General features: G+C 53.0%; 1 protein-coding gene across 1 annotated transcript in view; it reads right to left on the bottom strand.

Annotated features, from left to right (window-relative positions):
- The window catches only part of LOC107112869 (ryanodine receptor 1-like), a gene marked incomplete at its 5' end in the record, with an annotated part of 75,479 nt that overhangs the window by 12,903 nt on the left and 44,934 nt on the right, over positions 1-17,642 (bottom strand). The window contains 9 exons of the mRNA XM_015414064.1: positions 425-485; positions 2,013-2,143; positions 2,300-2,342; positions 4,639-5,036; positions 8,052-8,138; positions 9,330-9,476; positions 9,519-9,546; positions 13,769-13,842; positions 15,624-16,915. Coding sequence (XP_015269550.1) covers positions 425-485; positions 2,013-2,143; positions 2,300-2,342; positions 4,639-5,036; positions 8,052-8,138; positions 9,330-9,476; positions 9,519-9,546; positions 13,769-13,842; positions 15,624-16,915 — 2,261 coding nt within the window. The remainder of the gene's footprint in view (positions 1-424; positions 486-2,012; positions 2,144-2,299; positions 2,343-4,638; positions 5,037-8,051; positions 8,139-9,329; positions 9,477-9,518; positions 9,547-13,768; positions 13,843-15,623; positions 16,916-17,642) is intronic.

The raw sequence follows: 17,642 nt of genomic DNA on the forward strand, positions 1-17,642 counted from the left end.
CCTGCTACAGACGGACTAACATGGCTACCCGTCTTGAAGAAGTGAGCAGGGGCTCACGCAAGCTGCTCCCCGGCCACGAGTTTTGTTAGTCTTTAAGGTGCCACTGGACTCTTGCTCATTTCAACTGATACAGACAGACTAACACGGCTACCCATCTTGAAGAAGTGAGCAGTGACTCACACAAGCTCCTCCCCTGCCATGAGTTTTGTTAGTCTTTTAAGGTGCCACTGGAGTCCTGCTCTTTTCTCCTGCTACAGACAGACTAACACGGCTACCTGTCTCGAAGAAGTGAGCAGTGACTCACGCAAGCTGCTCCCCTGCCACAAGTTTTGTCAGTCTTTAAGGTGCCACTGGACTCTTGCTCTTTTCTACAGCTACAGACAGGTTAACATGGCTTCCCATCTTGACCCATCTCCCTACTCACGTTATCCGTGAAGATCACTCCGAATTTCCAGATCTTGTACTTGATGTCGATGGAGGTGATCCTGAGGAAGAGAGGGGAGAGGGATGAGGAGGAAGCCAGGATTGTGAGCATCTACGTTCAGGGGTACAAGTTAGGTGTGCTTCTAAAGCTGTTTGGAGCATCCCTGACCTGGGAAGCCCAGGCTACCCCGATCTAGTCGGATCTCAGAAGCTAAGCAGGGCCGACCTTGGCAGGTACTTGGATGGGAGACCTCCAAGGATTACCAGGGCTGGGAGGAAGAGGCAGGAAATAGTAAGCCACCTGAGATGTTCAAGCCCCTCTAGGGGTCGCCAGAAGCCAACTCCGAGTTCCAGGAACACACACACACACACTCACACAAGATTTTTTTTAAAAAAACCCTAAAAACAAAGAATGCAACATCCAGTTGTCGGAAGAATCATGGCAACTTATTTGGTCTTCTCCTCCTTTCAAAACCAAAATTACCTCCATGAAATTACAGTCTTTTAAAATTCTAGCTCACTGGTATCTTACTCCCAATAAATTGGCCCATATCTCTCAAGCATATAATCCCAATTGCCACAATCTTTCCAGCAAAACCCCCCTAAAGATGTCTAAAGCCGTCAAAATGTGTGACTAAGAAGCAGGGGCGAAGCTGAGCTTGCAAGCAAATGCGTTGGGCACGTATGCTCTCCGCGGCACCCCGTGTCAGGGCCAGGTTTGCATCGGAGCGACATGTGAAAAGGCCAAAATCAGAGACAGATGAAACGTCGTTGGTGGGAGACGCCGCGAAGTCGCCGTCAACTCACGGTGACCGTGTAAGGTTTTCGCGGCAAGAGATGCACAGAACTGGTTTGTCCGTTGCCTGCCTCTGAGATCTGATGAGAGCAGGCTAGCTTGGGTCACCCAGGTCGAGGCGAGAGACATTCCGAGGTGGCTGGCCGTGGCCTGCCTCTGCGTAGCAACCCTGGGCTTCCCTGGTGGTCTCCCATCCAAGTACTGACCGGGGCCGACCCTGCTCAGCTTCTGAGATCAGTCTAGCCTGAGCCATCCAGGTCAGGGCAAAGGACGTTCAGTGGTCCTCTGCCGTGGCCTGCCTCAGCTCAGCAGCCCTGGTCTTCCTTGGTGGGCTCCCATCCAGGTACTCACCACGGCCAATGTTCCCTCTAAGCCGTGGAGTTCTTGTGAGCAAAAATTCTACTTTGTGAGCTACTGGCATTAAAGTTGTGAGCAAGTAATTTGGCCACTGTATAAATCAGCTAAGACAAAAACTGAGCTAAGGCAAAAATGTGTGAGCTAGAGGCTAAAAAACTGTGAGCTAGCTCACACTAACTCAGCTTAGAGGGAACACTGACCACGGCCCATCCCGCCTCACTTGCGAGACTGGGACAGACGAGACCATCCAGGCCAAGGCGGCAAAACATTTAACGCCTGCAGTAAGGCACCTGTTTTTGAAGCGGACCCTTTACCTGCTCCATTCCCGCCAGCGACGTGACTGTGCTCGACAGCGACAGGACCGGCGCCCGCCTGAGCGATGCCGGCCATCCCATACTCACACACACACACACACCTCCCCCCTGCCCCGCCTCACCAAGTGAGAAGAGACTTGTCTGGCTCCTGCTTCTTCTCGTTCTGCGCTGTGATCTCCAGACTGGCCAAATCCATCCCCAGGAGTTCCGCAATTCTCTCCCTCCCGTAGATGTCGCCGTATTTGTCCAGCACCTGGCGGGAGAGAGAGGGGAAGCCCGGTTTTGTCCCCGGCAGCCAGCCTGACCCTTGACCTTGGGTCTTGCTCGTCAGTTCCGGCCGGGCCGAGGAAGCCCCGTGTTCTCACCACCACCCACCGCCTCCACCCTAGACAATGGCGAAGCATCTCACCTTCCTCTTGATGAATTTATCCCAATAATTGCTCGGAAACGACCTGGGATAGAAGAGAGAGTCGGATAAGAACGGAGGGTCTCCCCTTCCTGCCTCGATGCCTGCCAGGGCTCTGTGCCTATAGCCATTTCACAGAATCATAGAATCATAGAGTTGAAAGGGGCCGTAGAGGCCATCTAGTCCAGCCCCTGCTTAGTGCAGGATCAAGCCTAGAGCATCCCTGACAAGGGTTTGTCCAGCCGCTAAAGACGGCCGGTGAGGGGGAGGCTCACCGCCTTCCTCGGCAGCCGATTCCACTGTGGCACAACTCTCACTGTCAAAAAGATTCTTCTAAAACGCAGTTGGTACCTCCCCGCGCTTAATTTCAACCCATTCTCGCGAGTCCTCTCCTCTGCGGCCCACAGGAACAGCTCCGCGCCCTGTTCTAAGTGACGGCCCTTCGAATACCCTTCAAAGAGGGCAATCCTGTCCCCCCTCGACCTCCTCTTCGCCAGACTGAACATTCCCAGGTCCCCCCTCAGCCTTTTCTCACAGGGCCTCTTGGTCTCCAGGCCCCCCCCCGATCACCCTCGTCGCTCTCCTCCGCACCCGCTCCATTCTGTCCATCTAGTCCAACCCCCTGCCCAATGCATCCCTGACAAGGGTTCGTCCAGCCGCTGCATCAAGACGGCCAGGAAAGGGGAGGCTCACCACCTCCCTCGGCAGCCGATCCCCCTGTGGCACAACTCTGACTGTAAAGAAGTTTCTCCTAAGATCCAGCCAGTACCTCCCCGCCCTTCATTTAAACCCATTCTTGCGAGTCCTGTCCTCAGCTGCCCACAGGAACAGCTCCCGGCCCTCCTCTCAGGGACAGCCCATCAAAGACTTCGAAAGAGCCATCATGTCCCCCCCCCCCAACCTCGCAAGTCCCTCAACCTTTCCTCTTCATCTGTACCCTCCTCTCTCCCCAAGGGGGACCCAAAGTGGTTTACATATTTCTCCTTTTCTTTGTTTTATTCTCATAGAATCCTAGAATCACAGAGTTGGAAGGGGTCCTAGAGGCCATCTAGTCCAACCCCCCTGCTCAATGCAGGATCGGCCTAGAGCATCCCCGACAAGGTTTTGTCCAGCCGCTGCTTAAAGACTGCTGGTGAGCGGGGGGGGCCCCTCACCACTGCCCTAGGCAGCCGGTTCCACCGCGGCACAACTCTGACGGTCACTCTTACGGCCGCCCCTCCTTCCACAAAGCCCCACCTGGCTCCAAACTCATCTCATCTTCAGCTGCCACCCCAGAACTTCTTCCTCTCTCGCCGTCAGGTCTGTCCCGTGTCACGGCCCTCTGACCGGCTCAGTTCAGCTAGCCCAACGTTATCCCGTTTCCTAGGCTAGGGGCTTCCGGGAAGTTCCGAGGGGACCGTGGAGGTGATGTTGCTCCCCCTAGTGGCCGTTGTGCATAGGTACATAATCAGATAGGATGCTGATCTCAGTGAATTTTCAGGCTCAAATATGCCGCTAAGCTTCTAATGGATCCCGGGCTTCCTATCTGAATGTAGTATTCCTTATGACTTGTTGTCAAGCACTTTATGAAACAGAGAACTTTTGTACTACTCTAATATCTCCCGAGGAAGATCCAGTTTTGAAACGCTGTTATATAATCCGGAGACGACGTTGATTATGTACCTATGCTCAAGGATTTTCTTATGATTTATTAATGATGTTGTAGTGCTTTAGATTGTAATACGCAGCAAGCTTTTTCTTTGCAAGACTTGGTGACTGCTTGACCTGGTGTTTTTGGGCCACTGTGTGACACAGAGTGTTGGACTGGATGGGCCATTGGCCTGATCCAACATTGGTTCCTCTTATGTTCTTATAAGGGGTATGTTTGGAGGGGTCTGCCCCAGGGGTCGTTTCGTAGAAAAAGAGCTAGGGGAACTCATTAGCATAACTCATTAGCATATGCCACACCCCCTGACATCAGGGGCCCGGCGGTGGACCTGCAAGGCCGGCAGGAGTGCGAGGAAGCCCCGCCAAGGCCCTCCCTGGCCCCAGGCAGGCAGGGGTGGGGAGAGGCGAGGAGGAAGCAACTTACCCTCCCTCTTCTCCTGCCTCCTCCTAGCTGAATGAGGGCCGGAAGCAGGGGGCGGGGCTTCATCGTGTGCCCCGCCCCCCGCACCTCACCCAGGGGAACTGTGATCCCCCACGATCCCCCCCCGAATCGACCTCTGGTCTGCCCAGTGTCTATGATCTAGCCGCATTGCATTATGGGCAACTCTTTTTTTAAAAGCTCCTGGAGGCGGGACCATGGCTGGAAGGGGGAGGGGCCGGCTCTTAGCCCCTCCCCATCCTGGAGGAGGACTCACGGCGCGTTGAGCACCAGCCGGTCCCACTGGCCCTTGATGTCGTCGTCCTCCGGCTGCTCCGTGATGTAGAGGCCGTCGAACTCCAGCTTCCGGCACAGCTCCTTCTCCCGCTTGAAGATGACCAGCGGCACCTTGAGGCAATTGTAGCCGATGATGCACAGGAAGGAGACCAGCGTGTGGACGATGGACAGGAACTGGAGGGCTGGCTGCATGTAGCCCGTGCTCTCCCCCCCGAAGAAGTAGACCACACTGTCCTCGTCGTCTTCGTCCCCGTTGCCGTTGCCGTCTCCGCTGTCGTCGTCCCCGCCGAAGCCGGAGCCGGAGCCCGCGCCCGCATCTAGATCCCCTTCGAACCCGGAACCCTCAAACTCCTCCTCACCAGGGGGGGTGTCTGACACCTGGGGAGTGGGAATAGAAGAGGAGGAGGAGGAGGAGGAGGAGAAGAGATTGGATTAATACCCCGCCCTTCACTCGGAGTCTCAGAGCGGCCTACAATCTCTTTTCCCTTCCCCTCCCCACAACAGACACCGTGTGAGGTAGGCGGGGCTGAGAGCTCTTTTGAGGACTGCTCTTGGGAGAGAACAGCTCCGAGAGAACTTGCGACTGACCCAAGGTCACGCCAGCAGCTGACGCGAGCAGCTGCATGTGGAGGAGTGGGGAATCAAACCTGGTTCTCCCAGATTAGAGTCCGCGCTCCTGACCACTACACCAAACTGGCTCCCGACAGCCAAGGGAGAGGGGCCCAGGTTGGAACACAAGCCACCCCAATGCTCGGCAAGAGCTGGTTCTCGGCCTGATCATTTTGCTCTGGCTGCTGGTGCAAGTTCCCAGCTGTCCTTGGCCCTTTGCTCTAACTGCTTGGCCTGAGGCTTTTGGGACGCCGGCTTATTGTCCCTGGGCCTCTCCCGGGCCTCTGAAATGCCCTCAACCCCTCTCACCCACACCCAAATTGTGAGAAGACCCGGACTCCGGGGCCTCCCCTTCTGTTTCTCGTTCTCCTATCAAGTTCAGAGAGGGAAATCTAGTATCCCTGAGGTTATGGTTGCCAGCTCTGGATTGGGGATTTGGGGGGGGGCTGGAGACTGGGGAGGGGGGGGTTTGCTAACCAGCTGGGCAGAAGAAAAAGAAAAAGAAGAAGAGATTGGATTTATACCCCACCCTTCACTACCCAAAGGTGTCTCAGAGCGGCTTACAAACTCCTTTTCCTTCCCCTCCCCACAACAGACACACCCTGTGAGGTAAAAGAAGAAGAAGAGATTGGATTTATACCCTGCCCTTCACTACCTGAAGGAGTCTCAGAGCGGCTTACAAACTCCTTCCCCTTCCCCTCCCCACAACAGACACCCTGTGAGGTAAAAGAAGAAGAGATTGGATTTATACCCCGCCCTTCACTACCCAAAGGAGTCTCAGAGCGGCTTACAAACTCCTTTCCCTTCCCCTCCCCACATCAGACACCCTGTGAGGTAGGTGGGGCTGAGAGAGCTCTGACAGCTTATAATACTAGAAAATAAAAAAAATGTATATTCATGTAATTGCAAACTCTATATAATCAATCAATGGTGGAAAAATAAGACAGATTTAATTACTGTATGAAGTGCTCTAATAGAGAAAAGACCAATATGAACTACTGTAGCCCGAATATATGTTTGTTTGTTTTGGAAAAATAAAAAAATGTTATAAAAAAAAACAATATCCAAGGACCACAGTGTAAATGATTAGACTAGGTAACTAAAGCACCGTGTATAATGCTATTTATGTACTATGTTTATGAGATATAATCACAATAAACAATAGACTTCCAAAATTAAGACAGTTTGTTATTTACATGCCATAATGCACCATTAACAATGTATATATTCTAATAATACAAAGAGCTTCAAAGAATGCTGAGACGAACGGAAACTTGAACAACTACAGAGACTGGGAAAATGCCGTTTCACAAATTCTTCCTCATGTCTTACAGCAACAGACGTCTTAACTTTAATAGTAATAATACTATTCATGTTTTGCCAAGCTTCAGCTTATTTCAGCATCCTCTGAGTTTCTGTACAAGATTTAAGAAACACAACTACTTTAAGTTTGTATTTGAATAATTTCTTTTTTGTACACTCTGTCTGAATGATGAGTTTTGCTGCTGGGGCATTGTATTATTAGAATATACACAGGCTGAGTTCAGACTGGCCGTTTGGCCTGATATAGGCATGTGTCAGAAACGTTTCACAAACGGATTAAAGGGGCCGTTCACACAAGCACATCTGTCAGGCGTTCCCCAGCTGTACTCAGCCTGTCTTGTACCGCTTCACTCCTGAGCTTAAAAAGTACCGGTGAAAGTGGTAGCAAACCCTTCCATCCTGCGTCCATCCCGCAGCAACAAAGTGTGAACGCCGAAAGCCGCAATTGCTTATCCACATACGCGCATAAACGCATATCTCTGGATTACCAAAAAGAAAGCTGCGCCTCTGCCAGGGGGGCGGGCCAACAGTGCAAACGCTCCCGTGCGCCTCCTCCCCGGTATACTCCCGCATCGGTCGATGCAGTGTGACCGGGAATACCCGGAACACGTTGTTCCGGGTCTTTTTTGCCACGACTCCCTCGCGCTTCAAATTGCCAGTCTGACCTCAGCCACATTGTTAATGGTGCATTATTTCATGTAAATAACAAGCTCTCTTAATTTTGGAAGTCTTAAGTATTCTTTATTGTGATTTCCCCCCCCAGGGCTTTTTTGGGGGGGAGGGGAGGGGAAGAGGTGCCGGAACTCTCAAGAGGGAAATGAAGTTTTCAATCTGCGTACCGGAAACTCATTAACTTTTGAACATTTTTAAAAGAGTTTTGTTGAAGAGGTTCCAGAACTCCCTTCCAAAATGCTCCCTCAGGGAAAAAAAGAAGAAGCCCCGCTTGATACTTACGGGCATTTGTTTTAACTCCTTTACAACCAGGGGTCATTTCGTAGAAAAAGAGGTGCAGGAGCTCATTAGCATAACTTATTTGCACATGTCACGCCCCCTGACATCACCAGAAGTGTGTCAGAAGGCAACACCCACCGCTCAGGCTCAACAGGACTGTTTTGGACTGCTAGCTATTGGGGGGGGGATGTACAGATCTGTCCTCGCAGAGGAGGGAGAGCTTGTACCTGAATAAAACTTGCTCTTAAAGGCTTCTTTGCATGCTACGCCACACACTCCTAATGTAGCCAGTCCTAATGAGTTCCTTCTGCTGGGTGTGGCCTATTATGCTAATGAGTTCCTGCTGGGTGTGGCCAACTTGGGAGCCAACCGGAACTCTGTTCCTGTGCGTTTCTGCCCAAAAATAGCCCTGTGCTTTAGTGACTTGCAACCCGTCCCCAGATCCTGCCCCCCCCCCTGCAATCCACACTACGGGACTCCCCTCAATGGGTCTTCATCAGTCATTATTACCTTGTAGAAGAGTAGGATGAAGTTGAGGGCGAAAGCCAAGAAGAGGGCGAGGAACCGCAGGTTGTAGAAATTCCTGGATAAGTAATTCTGGAAGAAGAGAACGGCAGGATAAGAAGACAGCAAAGCACACTTTTAAAAAAGACGCCCCCCCCCCCCGAATTCTTGTGCCAGCATGACGCAACCTCAGCCTGCACCAAGGAAAGAACAAAAATTCTGCAGCCTTGACACACGTGAATTGTATCTGGGGATTGGCTGCCCACGCTTGATTCTGCTTCAAGCTCTGCCCCCCCCCCACTGCTGAAAACCGTTCCTTGGCCTACAAGACGCCTTAGCGAGTGTCTCTTCACAGCCTCGAGGACTAGAAACAAAACATGGAGATGGCGCAGTCCACTGATCCTGCCCCCGGTACCGGTTTCTGTATTCGCGTGGTATCCCAGAAGTTCTGCAGCCATTGTTAATATCGAAGAAAAGAAACGTCAGAACTGAAACCTACTGGGAAGCCCCGCTCGCGAATCCCAGGTGTGGGAGACTCACAATGGAATGCACTCTGAACATGCTCAGAGGCACGTTCTCCTTAGTTTTAGGGGGGTTTTTTACACCATGTGTTCCGGGAGTGAACAAATGTGTGGGCCTAGGGCTTGCGGGAAGGCCCTCGAATCAAGCCTGCCCAAAATGGGATGACCCAAGGCTACCGACAGATAGCTAGTCATCCGCTGCCATTCCCTTCACCGGGAGGGAGCACAATCCTGTTGGCCTCTACGGGCTGCAAAGTGACCTCGGATTTGTACTTGTTTGCCTGTCAAGGCTAACCACCCCCCACTCCCCCAACTGCACCCATAATAGTGGGAACTGTAGGACTGGCGAGGGTGTGAAGACTTCTATGTTCGAGAGCCCTAGTCTGCCTGCCCTCACAGGACTACAGTTCCCAGAGTTCCTGGGGGAGAGAGAAAGACAGCTAATGCCAGCCCTAGTTTGCCTGCCCTCACGGGACTACAGTTCCCAGAGTTCCTTGGGGAGAGAGAAAGACAGCTAATGCCAGCCCTAGTTTGCCTGCCCTCACGGGACTACAGTTCCCAGAGTTCCTTGGGGAGAGAGAGAGAGAGACAGCTAATGCCAGCCCTAGTTTGCCTGCCCTCACGGGACTACAGTTCCCAGAGTTCCTTGGGGAGAGGGAAAGACGGCTAATGCCAGCCTGTAGTGTGGACACACCTGCTGCGTGGTGAAGCTCGGGTGTGTGTGTGTGTGTGTCCCCCCCCAGTCCCTTCGCACGGCCCCTACCAAGAATTTTATCCTCTGGATCTCCAGCTCATTCCAAAACGCCATGCCTCCTCCGTCCGCGGTCTCCTTCTTCTCCCGCTGGGCCACTTTCTTTTTCTCCTTGGCAGGTGGCTCTGGCTTCTTCTCCTCCTCCTCCTTCTCCTCCTCCTTCTTGGCTTCCTCCTCCTCCTCCTTCTCCTCTTCTTCCTCTTTGGCTTCCTTCTCTCCGTTCTCAGCACTGAGGGAGGGAAGGGGAAAGACCGGCAGGTCAAAGGAGGGCGTGAGGACGGCCCTCTCTGGGTTCAGACCGGCGGTCCATCGGCTCCAGCATCCTGCGACCCACAGAGGCCAGCTAGAGGTCCCCAGAGGTCTACAAGCAGGCCTCCTCCTGTGGCCTCCTGCCCACCCATCCACCCCCGGAGGCAGGGCTTTTTTTTGTAGAAAAGGCCCAGCAGGAACTCATTAGCATAATAGGCCACCGCCAACAGCAGAAACTCATTAGCCTATAGGCCACACCCATGACAGTACAGCTCATTATCATATTAGGCCACACCCCCATGCCTTCCCTTGGCTTGCCTGGGCACCCCGTGGCTGTGGGGAGCCCGGGCAAGCCCCTTCCCTTGGCTTGCCCGGGAAAGCCGGCCCTTGGACAGGCCGGGGAAGGCATTTAAATGCCTCCCCGATCTTTCCAGGCCCTCCCTGGCCCGCCCGCCTCGGAGTCACTGGGGGGGGGGGCCACTCTCCAGGCCTTCCCTCTGTCGCCACGCCCACGCGCAGGTTTTGCTTTTGGCTGTAGTGGGCGTGGTGAACTCTGAAGCCAGCCGGAACTCCGTTCCTGTGCGTTCCTGCCCAAAAATAGCCCTGCCTGGAGGTATTCACAGATGAACGGCATCTGAACATGAAGGTTTCATTTAGCCATCTGGGACAGTAGCCACCGACACTCCCTCTAAGCTGTGGAGCCTTGTGAGCAAAAATTCTACTTGGTGAGCTGCTGGCATGAAAAGCTGTGAGCCGGCGATTCGGCTGCTGCATCAATCAGTTTGCTTTGGAGTAGGCTTGCCAAGTCCCCCCGGGGGGCGGGGAAACCCCTGCCCCAGAGGCCCGTTCCCCACCGCCGGCGGATCAGGCCCCGGGGGGAACTCAACCCCGACGTGCACGTCACCTGGAAGTGACGCAGGCACGCTGGGCACGCTGAGAGCGGGGCCACGGTCATCCGAGGGAAAACTCTATGGTTTTCCCTCAGATGGTCGTGGCCCCGCCCCCGGCGTGCCCGCGTCACTTCCGGGTGACGTGGATGCGGTGCGCGTGCGTGCGCTCCAGCCGCCAGCCGGGAGTTCTCCGCTGCGGCTCAATTTACACTTGGCAACCCTACTTCGGAGCCATCCTTCCTGAGCTAGGACAAATATCTGTGAGCTGGAGGCTAAAGAACGGTGAGCTAGCTCACACTAGCTCAGCTTAGAGGGAACACTGGTAGCCACTGATGGGCACATTCTCCCATCCCCTTTTAAGGCCCCCTTGAAAGCCCGTCTAGGGCTGCCAACCGCCAGGTGGCTCCTGGAGATCTCCCAGTATTACAACTGATCTCCAGATGACAGAGATCAATTTCCCTGGAGAAAACGGTGGCTTTTGAGGGTGGACTTGGTGGCACTGAACATTGCCGAGGTCCCTCCCCAGACCCCATCTTCCCCAGGACCCACCCCCCAAATCTCCAGGTATTTCCCACCCCAGAGTTGGCAACCCTACGGCCATCCCGAAACCCTGTGGCAATGAGTTCCAGAAGCTTCCTTTGTTGAATGAGGAAGTGCTTCCTTCTGTCTGTCCTGAATCGATCGCTAATCTTATTTACCAGGCGCTTCTGAGTTTGAGTATTACCTAGTACAGAGCTCTGTGATACCCCGCTGCTTGCCACCTTCCACTGTGAAAACTGCCCATTTATACTCACTCTCTGTTTCCTGTTAATTAACCGGTTTTTAATCCTGAAGAGGACTTGTCCTCTTATCCCATGACTACCGTGTTTGCTTATGAGCCTTTGATGAAGAACTTTATCAAAAACCTTCTGAAAGTCTAGGTAAACAACATCTACTGGGTCACTCTTGTCCACATGTTTGTTCGCCCACTCAAAGAACTCCAAAAGGTTAGTGAGACAAGATCTTCCCTTACAGAATCTATGCTGATTCTTCTTCAATAGCTTTTGTTCATCAATGTGCCCACTAATTCTGTCCTTAATAATGGATTCCACCAACTTACCCAGTATTGACGTTAAGAACATAAGAACATAAGAGACACCAATGTTGGATCAGGCCAAAGGCCCATCTAGTCCAACACTCTGTCACACAGTGGCCAAAAATACCAGGTGCCATCAGGAGGTCCACCAGTGGGGCCAGGACATTAGAAGCCCTCCCACTGTTGGCCCCCCCAAGCACCAAGAAGACAGAGCATCACTTGCCCCAGAGCCCCTATCTATACCTTGTGGCTAATAGCCACTGATGGACCTCTGCTCCATATGCCTATCTAATTCCCTTTTGAAGCCGTCCATGCTTGTAGCCACCACCACTTCCTGTGACGTTACACTGACCGGCCTGTAATTTCCAGGATCTCCTCTGAAACCTTTTTTTAAGAAGATGGGCTATCTTCCAGTCCTCAGGAATGGAGGCAGATTTCAGTGACAGACAGCATATTTTTGTCAGGAGATCCACAAGTTCTTTCAGAACTCTTGGATGTATGCCGTCCGGGCCTGGTGTTCTGTCAGTTTTTAATTCATCCGTCATAGGACCTCCTCTCTCATCGCCTCAATCTGACTCAGGTCTTTCAACATCCCTCCTGAAATCGGTAGTTCTGGTACAGGGCTATTTTTGGGCAGGAACGCACAGGAACGGAGTTCCGGCTGGCTCCCAAGTTGGCCACGCCCAGCAGGAACTGATTAGCATAATAGGCCACACCCAACAGCAGAAACTCATTAGGATTGGCTACATTAGGGGTGTGTGGCCTAACATGCAAAGGAGTTCCTGTTCCAAAAAAAGCCCTGGGTTTTGACAACAAACAAGGTAAACAGAATAAGAAGCAAAAGGTGGGTGCGGCTGGATGACCACACTTCTGGTAACACGGGGATGTGGCCTAATATGCTAATGAGCTGTGCTGCCATGGGTGTGGCCTAAGATACTAATGAGATCCTGCTGTTGGGTGTGGCCTGTTATGCTAATGAGTTCCTGCTGGGCTTTTTCTACAAAAAAAGCCCTGGTTCTGGAGTGGGCAAGCACCTCTCATCTTCCACAGTGAAGACAGAGGGGAGATTGGGGAAAGAGCAAGGCACAGCTGGACGTTGCCGTGACATGTCTACGTCGCTTCTGACGTGACCTGGAAGTGACATCATCATGTCGGTGCAACACTCTGGTATTTGGGCAAAAACTCTATGGCAGAAGCCAACTTCACCACAGACCTTTCGACCAAACGCCAGAACGTTGCCCCTGCGATGATGTCACTTTTGGGACACGTTGGAAGTGATGTAGACACATGGCTGCAATGCCGGCTGGGCCTCCTTCCTGCTCCTGGCAGGTCCCCCCACCGGTTGCCAGGAGGGATGTGGCAACCCTAATCACATGATTCCAAGCATCCCTTCAACACCGGCAGGACCAGGGGTCATTCCGTAGAAAAAGAGGAGCAGGAGGCTCATTAGCATAACTCATTTGCATATGCCACACCCCCTGACATCACCGGAAGTGTGTCAGAAGGCAACACCCACCGCTCACGCTCCGCTGGACTGTTTTGGATTGCTAGCTCCTGGGGGGGAATGTGCAGCTCTGTCCTCACAGAGGAGGGAGAGCTTGTACCTGAATAAAACTTGGTCTTAAAGGAGCCACTGGACTGTTTTGGGTTTGGGGGCTCTGCAACTTACCTGGCTGCTTCTTGCTCTGACTGAGGGCTGCTGGGAGCAGTGGGTGGGGCTTGTTGCATGTGCCCACCCCCTGGCCTCTTTACTGCCGGAGCTCTGCTCCTGTGCGCTCCTGCAGGAAATGACCCCTGAGCAGGACTAAGAACATCAGAAGAGCCCTGCTGGATCAGACCAGTGAGGGTCCATCTAGTCTAGCATCTTGTCTCACACAGTGACCAAACAGTTCCTCTGGAAGGCCAACAACGACCTAGAGGCCGAGGCCTTCCCCTGATAAGAATGTCAGAAGAGCCCTGCTGGATCAGAGCAGTGGTCCATCTAGTCCAGCATCCCGCCTCACACAAGGACAAGTGGGTACTCAGCACTACCCGCTGTGGCTGTTCTGTGGTCTTCTGCCATTGCTGCCTACAGTCTGCCTTGCCACTGAACCCGGCTCACGTTACACTCATGGAATCCCAGAGTTGGAAGGGCCCTACAGGCCATCTCGTCCAACCCCTGGCTCAGTGCAGGATCAGCATAGAGCACACCCCTGACAAGCGTTTGTCCAGCCGCTGCTTAATGGACAGATACTCACTCTGCTTTCTCAGGCTCCACTGGAGGTTCCTCAATCTTCTCTGGTTCTGGTTCTGCTTCCTCCTCCCCTTCATCCTGAGAGTCACAAGAATACAGACTGGTGAGCTGGTACCACAAGAGAATACAGACTCGTTGAACTGGTATCCCGCGAGGGTGCAGAGCGATGATCCCTCTAAGCTGTGGAGTCCTGTGAGCAAAACTTCTCTACTTTGTGAGCTACTGGCATTAGAGTTGTGAGCGAGCAATTTGGCTGCTGCATAAACTAGTTGGCTCTGCAGCCATCCTTCCTGAGTTAAGACAAAAAGGTGTGAGCCGGAGGCTAAAAAAGCTGTGAGCTAGCTCACACTCACTCAGCTTAGAGGGAACACTGGTGCAGAGCAAAACCAGCACGTGTTTGGCACTCAAGGTTCAACCCAGAAATATGGGCAGAACACAGGAAGTCTTGGATCTCTCCCGGAGACGGGCACAAAGACCCTGACTCTAAGAGCCACAATGTTCCCTCTAAGCTGTGCAGTCTTGTGAGTAAAAATTCTACTTTGTGAGTTATTGGCATTAAAAGTTGTGAGCGAGCAGTCTGGCTACTGCATCAATTAGCTTGCACCGGAGCCGTCCTTCCTGAGCGAAGACAAAAATGTGTGCGCCAGAGGCTAAGGAATTGTGAGCTAGCTCGCACCAACTCAGCTTAGAGGGAACACTGGCTGGGGGGAGCGGTGGGGGGGCTCACACACAATGTCTGAATGGGCTTACAGAAGACTAGGGTTGCCAGTTTAGACCCTGCTCACTAGCGTGTTAGCTTGGAATAGAAAGGGAGTATTTTATGCAAGGAACCTTCGGTTCCTCCGTCTTCAGCCTATGGTGCCGTCCACCAACAAAGACACAGGATGTTTCCGCTGGACAGGGAGACCCGTCTTCCCCAGCCACAGACTGGAACCACCGGCCCCCAGCTTTTACTGTGAAGGGTTCTTTTCTTTGTAAATAGGGGAGGGGGCAATGTTCCCTCTCAGCTGTGGAGTCTAGTGAGCAAAAATCTACTTTGTGAGCTACTGGCATTAAAGTTGTGAGCGAGCGATTTGGCTGCTGCATCAATTAGTTTGCTCTGGAGCCACCCTTCCAGAGCCAAGACAAAAATCTGTGAGCTGGAGGCTAAAAAACTGTGAGCTAGCTCACACTAACTCAGCTTAGAGGGAGGGGGGATCTAGTATTCCCAACTTCCTCAAAATCACAGCTCCTCTCCTTCTCATTCTATCTAGCCAGAGCCCTAGGAATTCACTACGCTGAGCCAGTGTCGGGCAGTGGTTAAGAGTGCTGGACCAGTATCTGGGAGATCCGGGCCTGAATCCCCACGTGCTGCGGAAGCTTGCCGGGTGGCCTCGGGCCAGTCATACTCTCCCAGCCTAACCTACTTTACAGGGTTGTCGTGAGGATAAAAATGGAGGAGAGAATTATGTAAGCAGGTTTGGGACCCCATCAGAGAGAAAGAATTGATTGGATTTATCCCCTGCCCGTCACTACCCGGAGGAGTCTCAGAGCCTCTCACAATCTCCTTCCCCTTCCCCTCCCCACAACAGACACCCTGTGAGGTCGGTGGGGCTGAGAGAGCTCTCTCTCTCGAGGACTGCTCTTGAGAGAACAGCTCCGAGAGAACTTGTGACTGACCCAATGTCACACCAGCGACTGCATGGGGAGGCGTGGAGAATCAAACCTGGTACTCCCAGATTAGAGTCCGCGCTCCTAACCACTACACCAAACGGGTGTGATATAAATAAATAAATAATAAGTATTAAGAAATAAATCCAATTAAAAAAAAATAGAATTGCACCCCCCCTCATAGGCGCCACCTCGACCTCGAAACGTACTATCAGTTTTCTCTTGAAGATGGGAGACCCTTCAGGTGTGGGAGGCTCCACGGGGGTGGTGTCTCCCATATCCCCAAGCCCGCCCGGCGCATCGGGTGCCATGGACCGGAAATGCTCTTTCTTTCCGTCTACGCCGAAGACTTCGTCGCCTTCGGCGGGGGCTTCTTCCTTGCCGGGCTCCGCCATTTCCGCCTCCTCCCTTTCCTCCGCCATCTGCTCGACTTCCTCCGAGGGGGCTACGTCTCCGTGGACTTCGTCTTGCGTCGGGTCGGGCATGCTGGCCAGCAGTTCGGTCATGGTGATCTTCTTGGCCTCCTCTACCAGGCCCCCGCCGAAGAAAAGCAGGAAGATACCCTTGAAGACGTTGCAGAAGAAGAAGAGGATCCCCATGAAGACGGTGTAGAAGAAAGTCGCTATCCCCACGGCCATCTCCTTGAACGTCATCCTCTTGATCTTGCGGAACTGCCGGCGGACGTTGCGGTAGGTGAACATGTGGAAGAAGCTGATAACGCTTTCCACGAACTCCCCAAAGGCCGAGGAGGCCTCTGAGGGCGCCGACACTTTCTCGGCTTCTCCGCCTTCGGCCCCTTCGCCTTCCTCCTCCTCCTCTTCCTCCTCCTGCCCCTCCTCCTCCGAAATCTGCGCCGCGATCTGCATCTCAAAGATGGTGTCCTCGCAGAAGTTGATAAAGAGCTCCATCTTCTCCGACTCCCCCCCTTCGTTGACCACGTCGAAGATGAACTGCCGCTTGGACTCCTTCACCTGGGGCATCTCCCACTGGGTCTTGTTGGTCTCGCTGATCTCGAAGTAGATGCGCTCGATGCGCTTGCCGGAGCCCATGATTTCGATGCGGCCCAGGTAGGGGCGGAAGTAGTTGAGGATGCACTCTGCCAGCTCCAGGAAAGCCTTGAGGCGGTTGTCGTGAGGCATGTGCTCTGAGAGGTTGGTCAGCAGCACCGCGATGTTGAAGCCGATGTCCTTGGCGGGCTCCTGGAAGCGGTTGGCGAACTCCTCGTAGTCGATCATCTCGTTCTCGTCGGCCTCCGAGCAAGAGAGCAGGAACTGGATCTCGGAGGAGGTGTACTGCTTCTGGCTGTCCATGGCCTTCTGGAAATCCTTCTTGGAGATAAGGCCCCGCGGGTCCGTGACATAGTCCCGGAAGGCGTCCGAAGCCACAATGTCCTTCAGCTTCAAGAACATGTCAAAGAACTTGAGGATCATCTCCACGTTGCTGGAGGATTCCACCAACATGTCTACCATCTGCCGTGCAATGGTGCCGTTCACCACGTTCCCTGAGGAGACACAAGGGGGATAAAAGCAGCCACGTCAGCGATCAGAAGACGGGAAGAAAGATGTGGGACCAACGGGTCGGTGGATGTCGCACTTACTATCAATTAATTTATTTAAAACATCAATTAGACGACTTTCTTCCTTACGGAGCCCTAGACGGCTCACAATAGAAGTCAAATACATAAAACAGAGCGGATAAATCCAAAATTTAAAAACACTACTTAGGTCTCCTTTAACCAAATGCAAACTCAAATTTTTACAGCGTTAAGCCTTGGATGCATTATAGTCCTTTACATCTAATTTTTAAAATCCAATTTGCTTTGATGCAAACTCTTTCCACACTTGAAATATTTCGATGGTTCCCTCCCTGTGTGAATTTCTTGATAGGAAGTCAGGTGTTCGCTCGATCCTAAAAGAAATCAACCCTGACTGTTTCCTGGAAGGCCAGATACCGAAGCTGAAGCTCAAATACTTTGGCCGCCAAATGAGAAGGGAGCCCTCACTGGAGGAGAAGACCCTGATGCTGGGAGAGACTGAAGGTCAAAGAAGAAGGGGACGGCCAAAGATGAGATGGTCAGACAGTGTGATGGAGGCAGCGAACATGAAATTAAGCAAACTCCGGAGGACGGCGGAGGACAGGAGGGCCTGGCTGTGGGCACCATGTTGGGGACCCCTGCCCTGTGGGCCAGAGTAGAACACGGGGGGGGGGGGGGGGGGGGGAGAGCCCAC

The sequence above is a fragment of the Gekko japonicus genome, unplaced genomic scaffold, assembly GCF_001447785.1.
Source record: "Gekko japonicus isolate JY-2015 unplaced genomic scaffold, Gekko_japonicus_V1.1 scaffold3255, whole genome shotgun sequence".
Taxonomy (NCBI): domain Eukaryota; kingdom Metazoa; phylum Chordata; class Lepidosauria; order Squamata; family Gekkonidae; genus Gekko; species Gekko japonicus.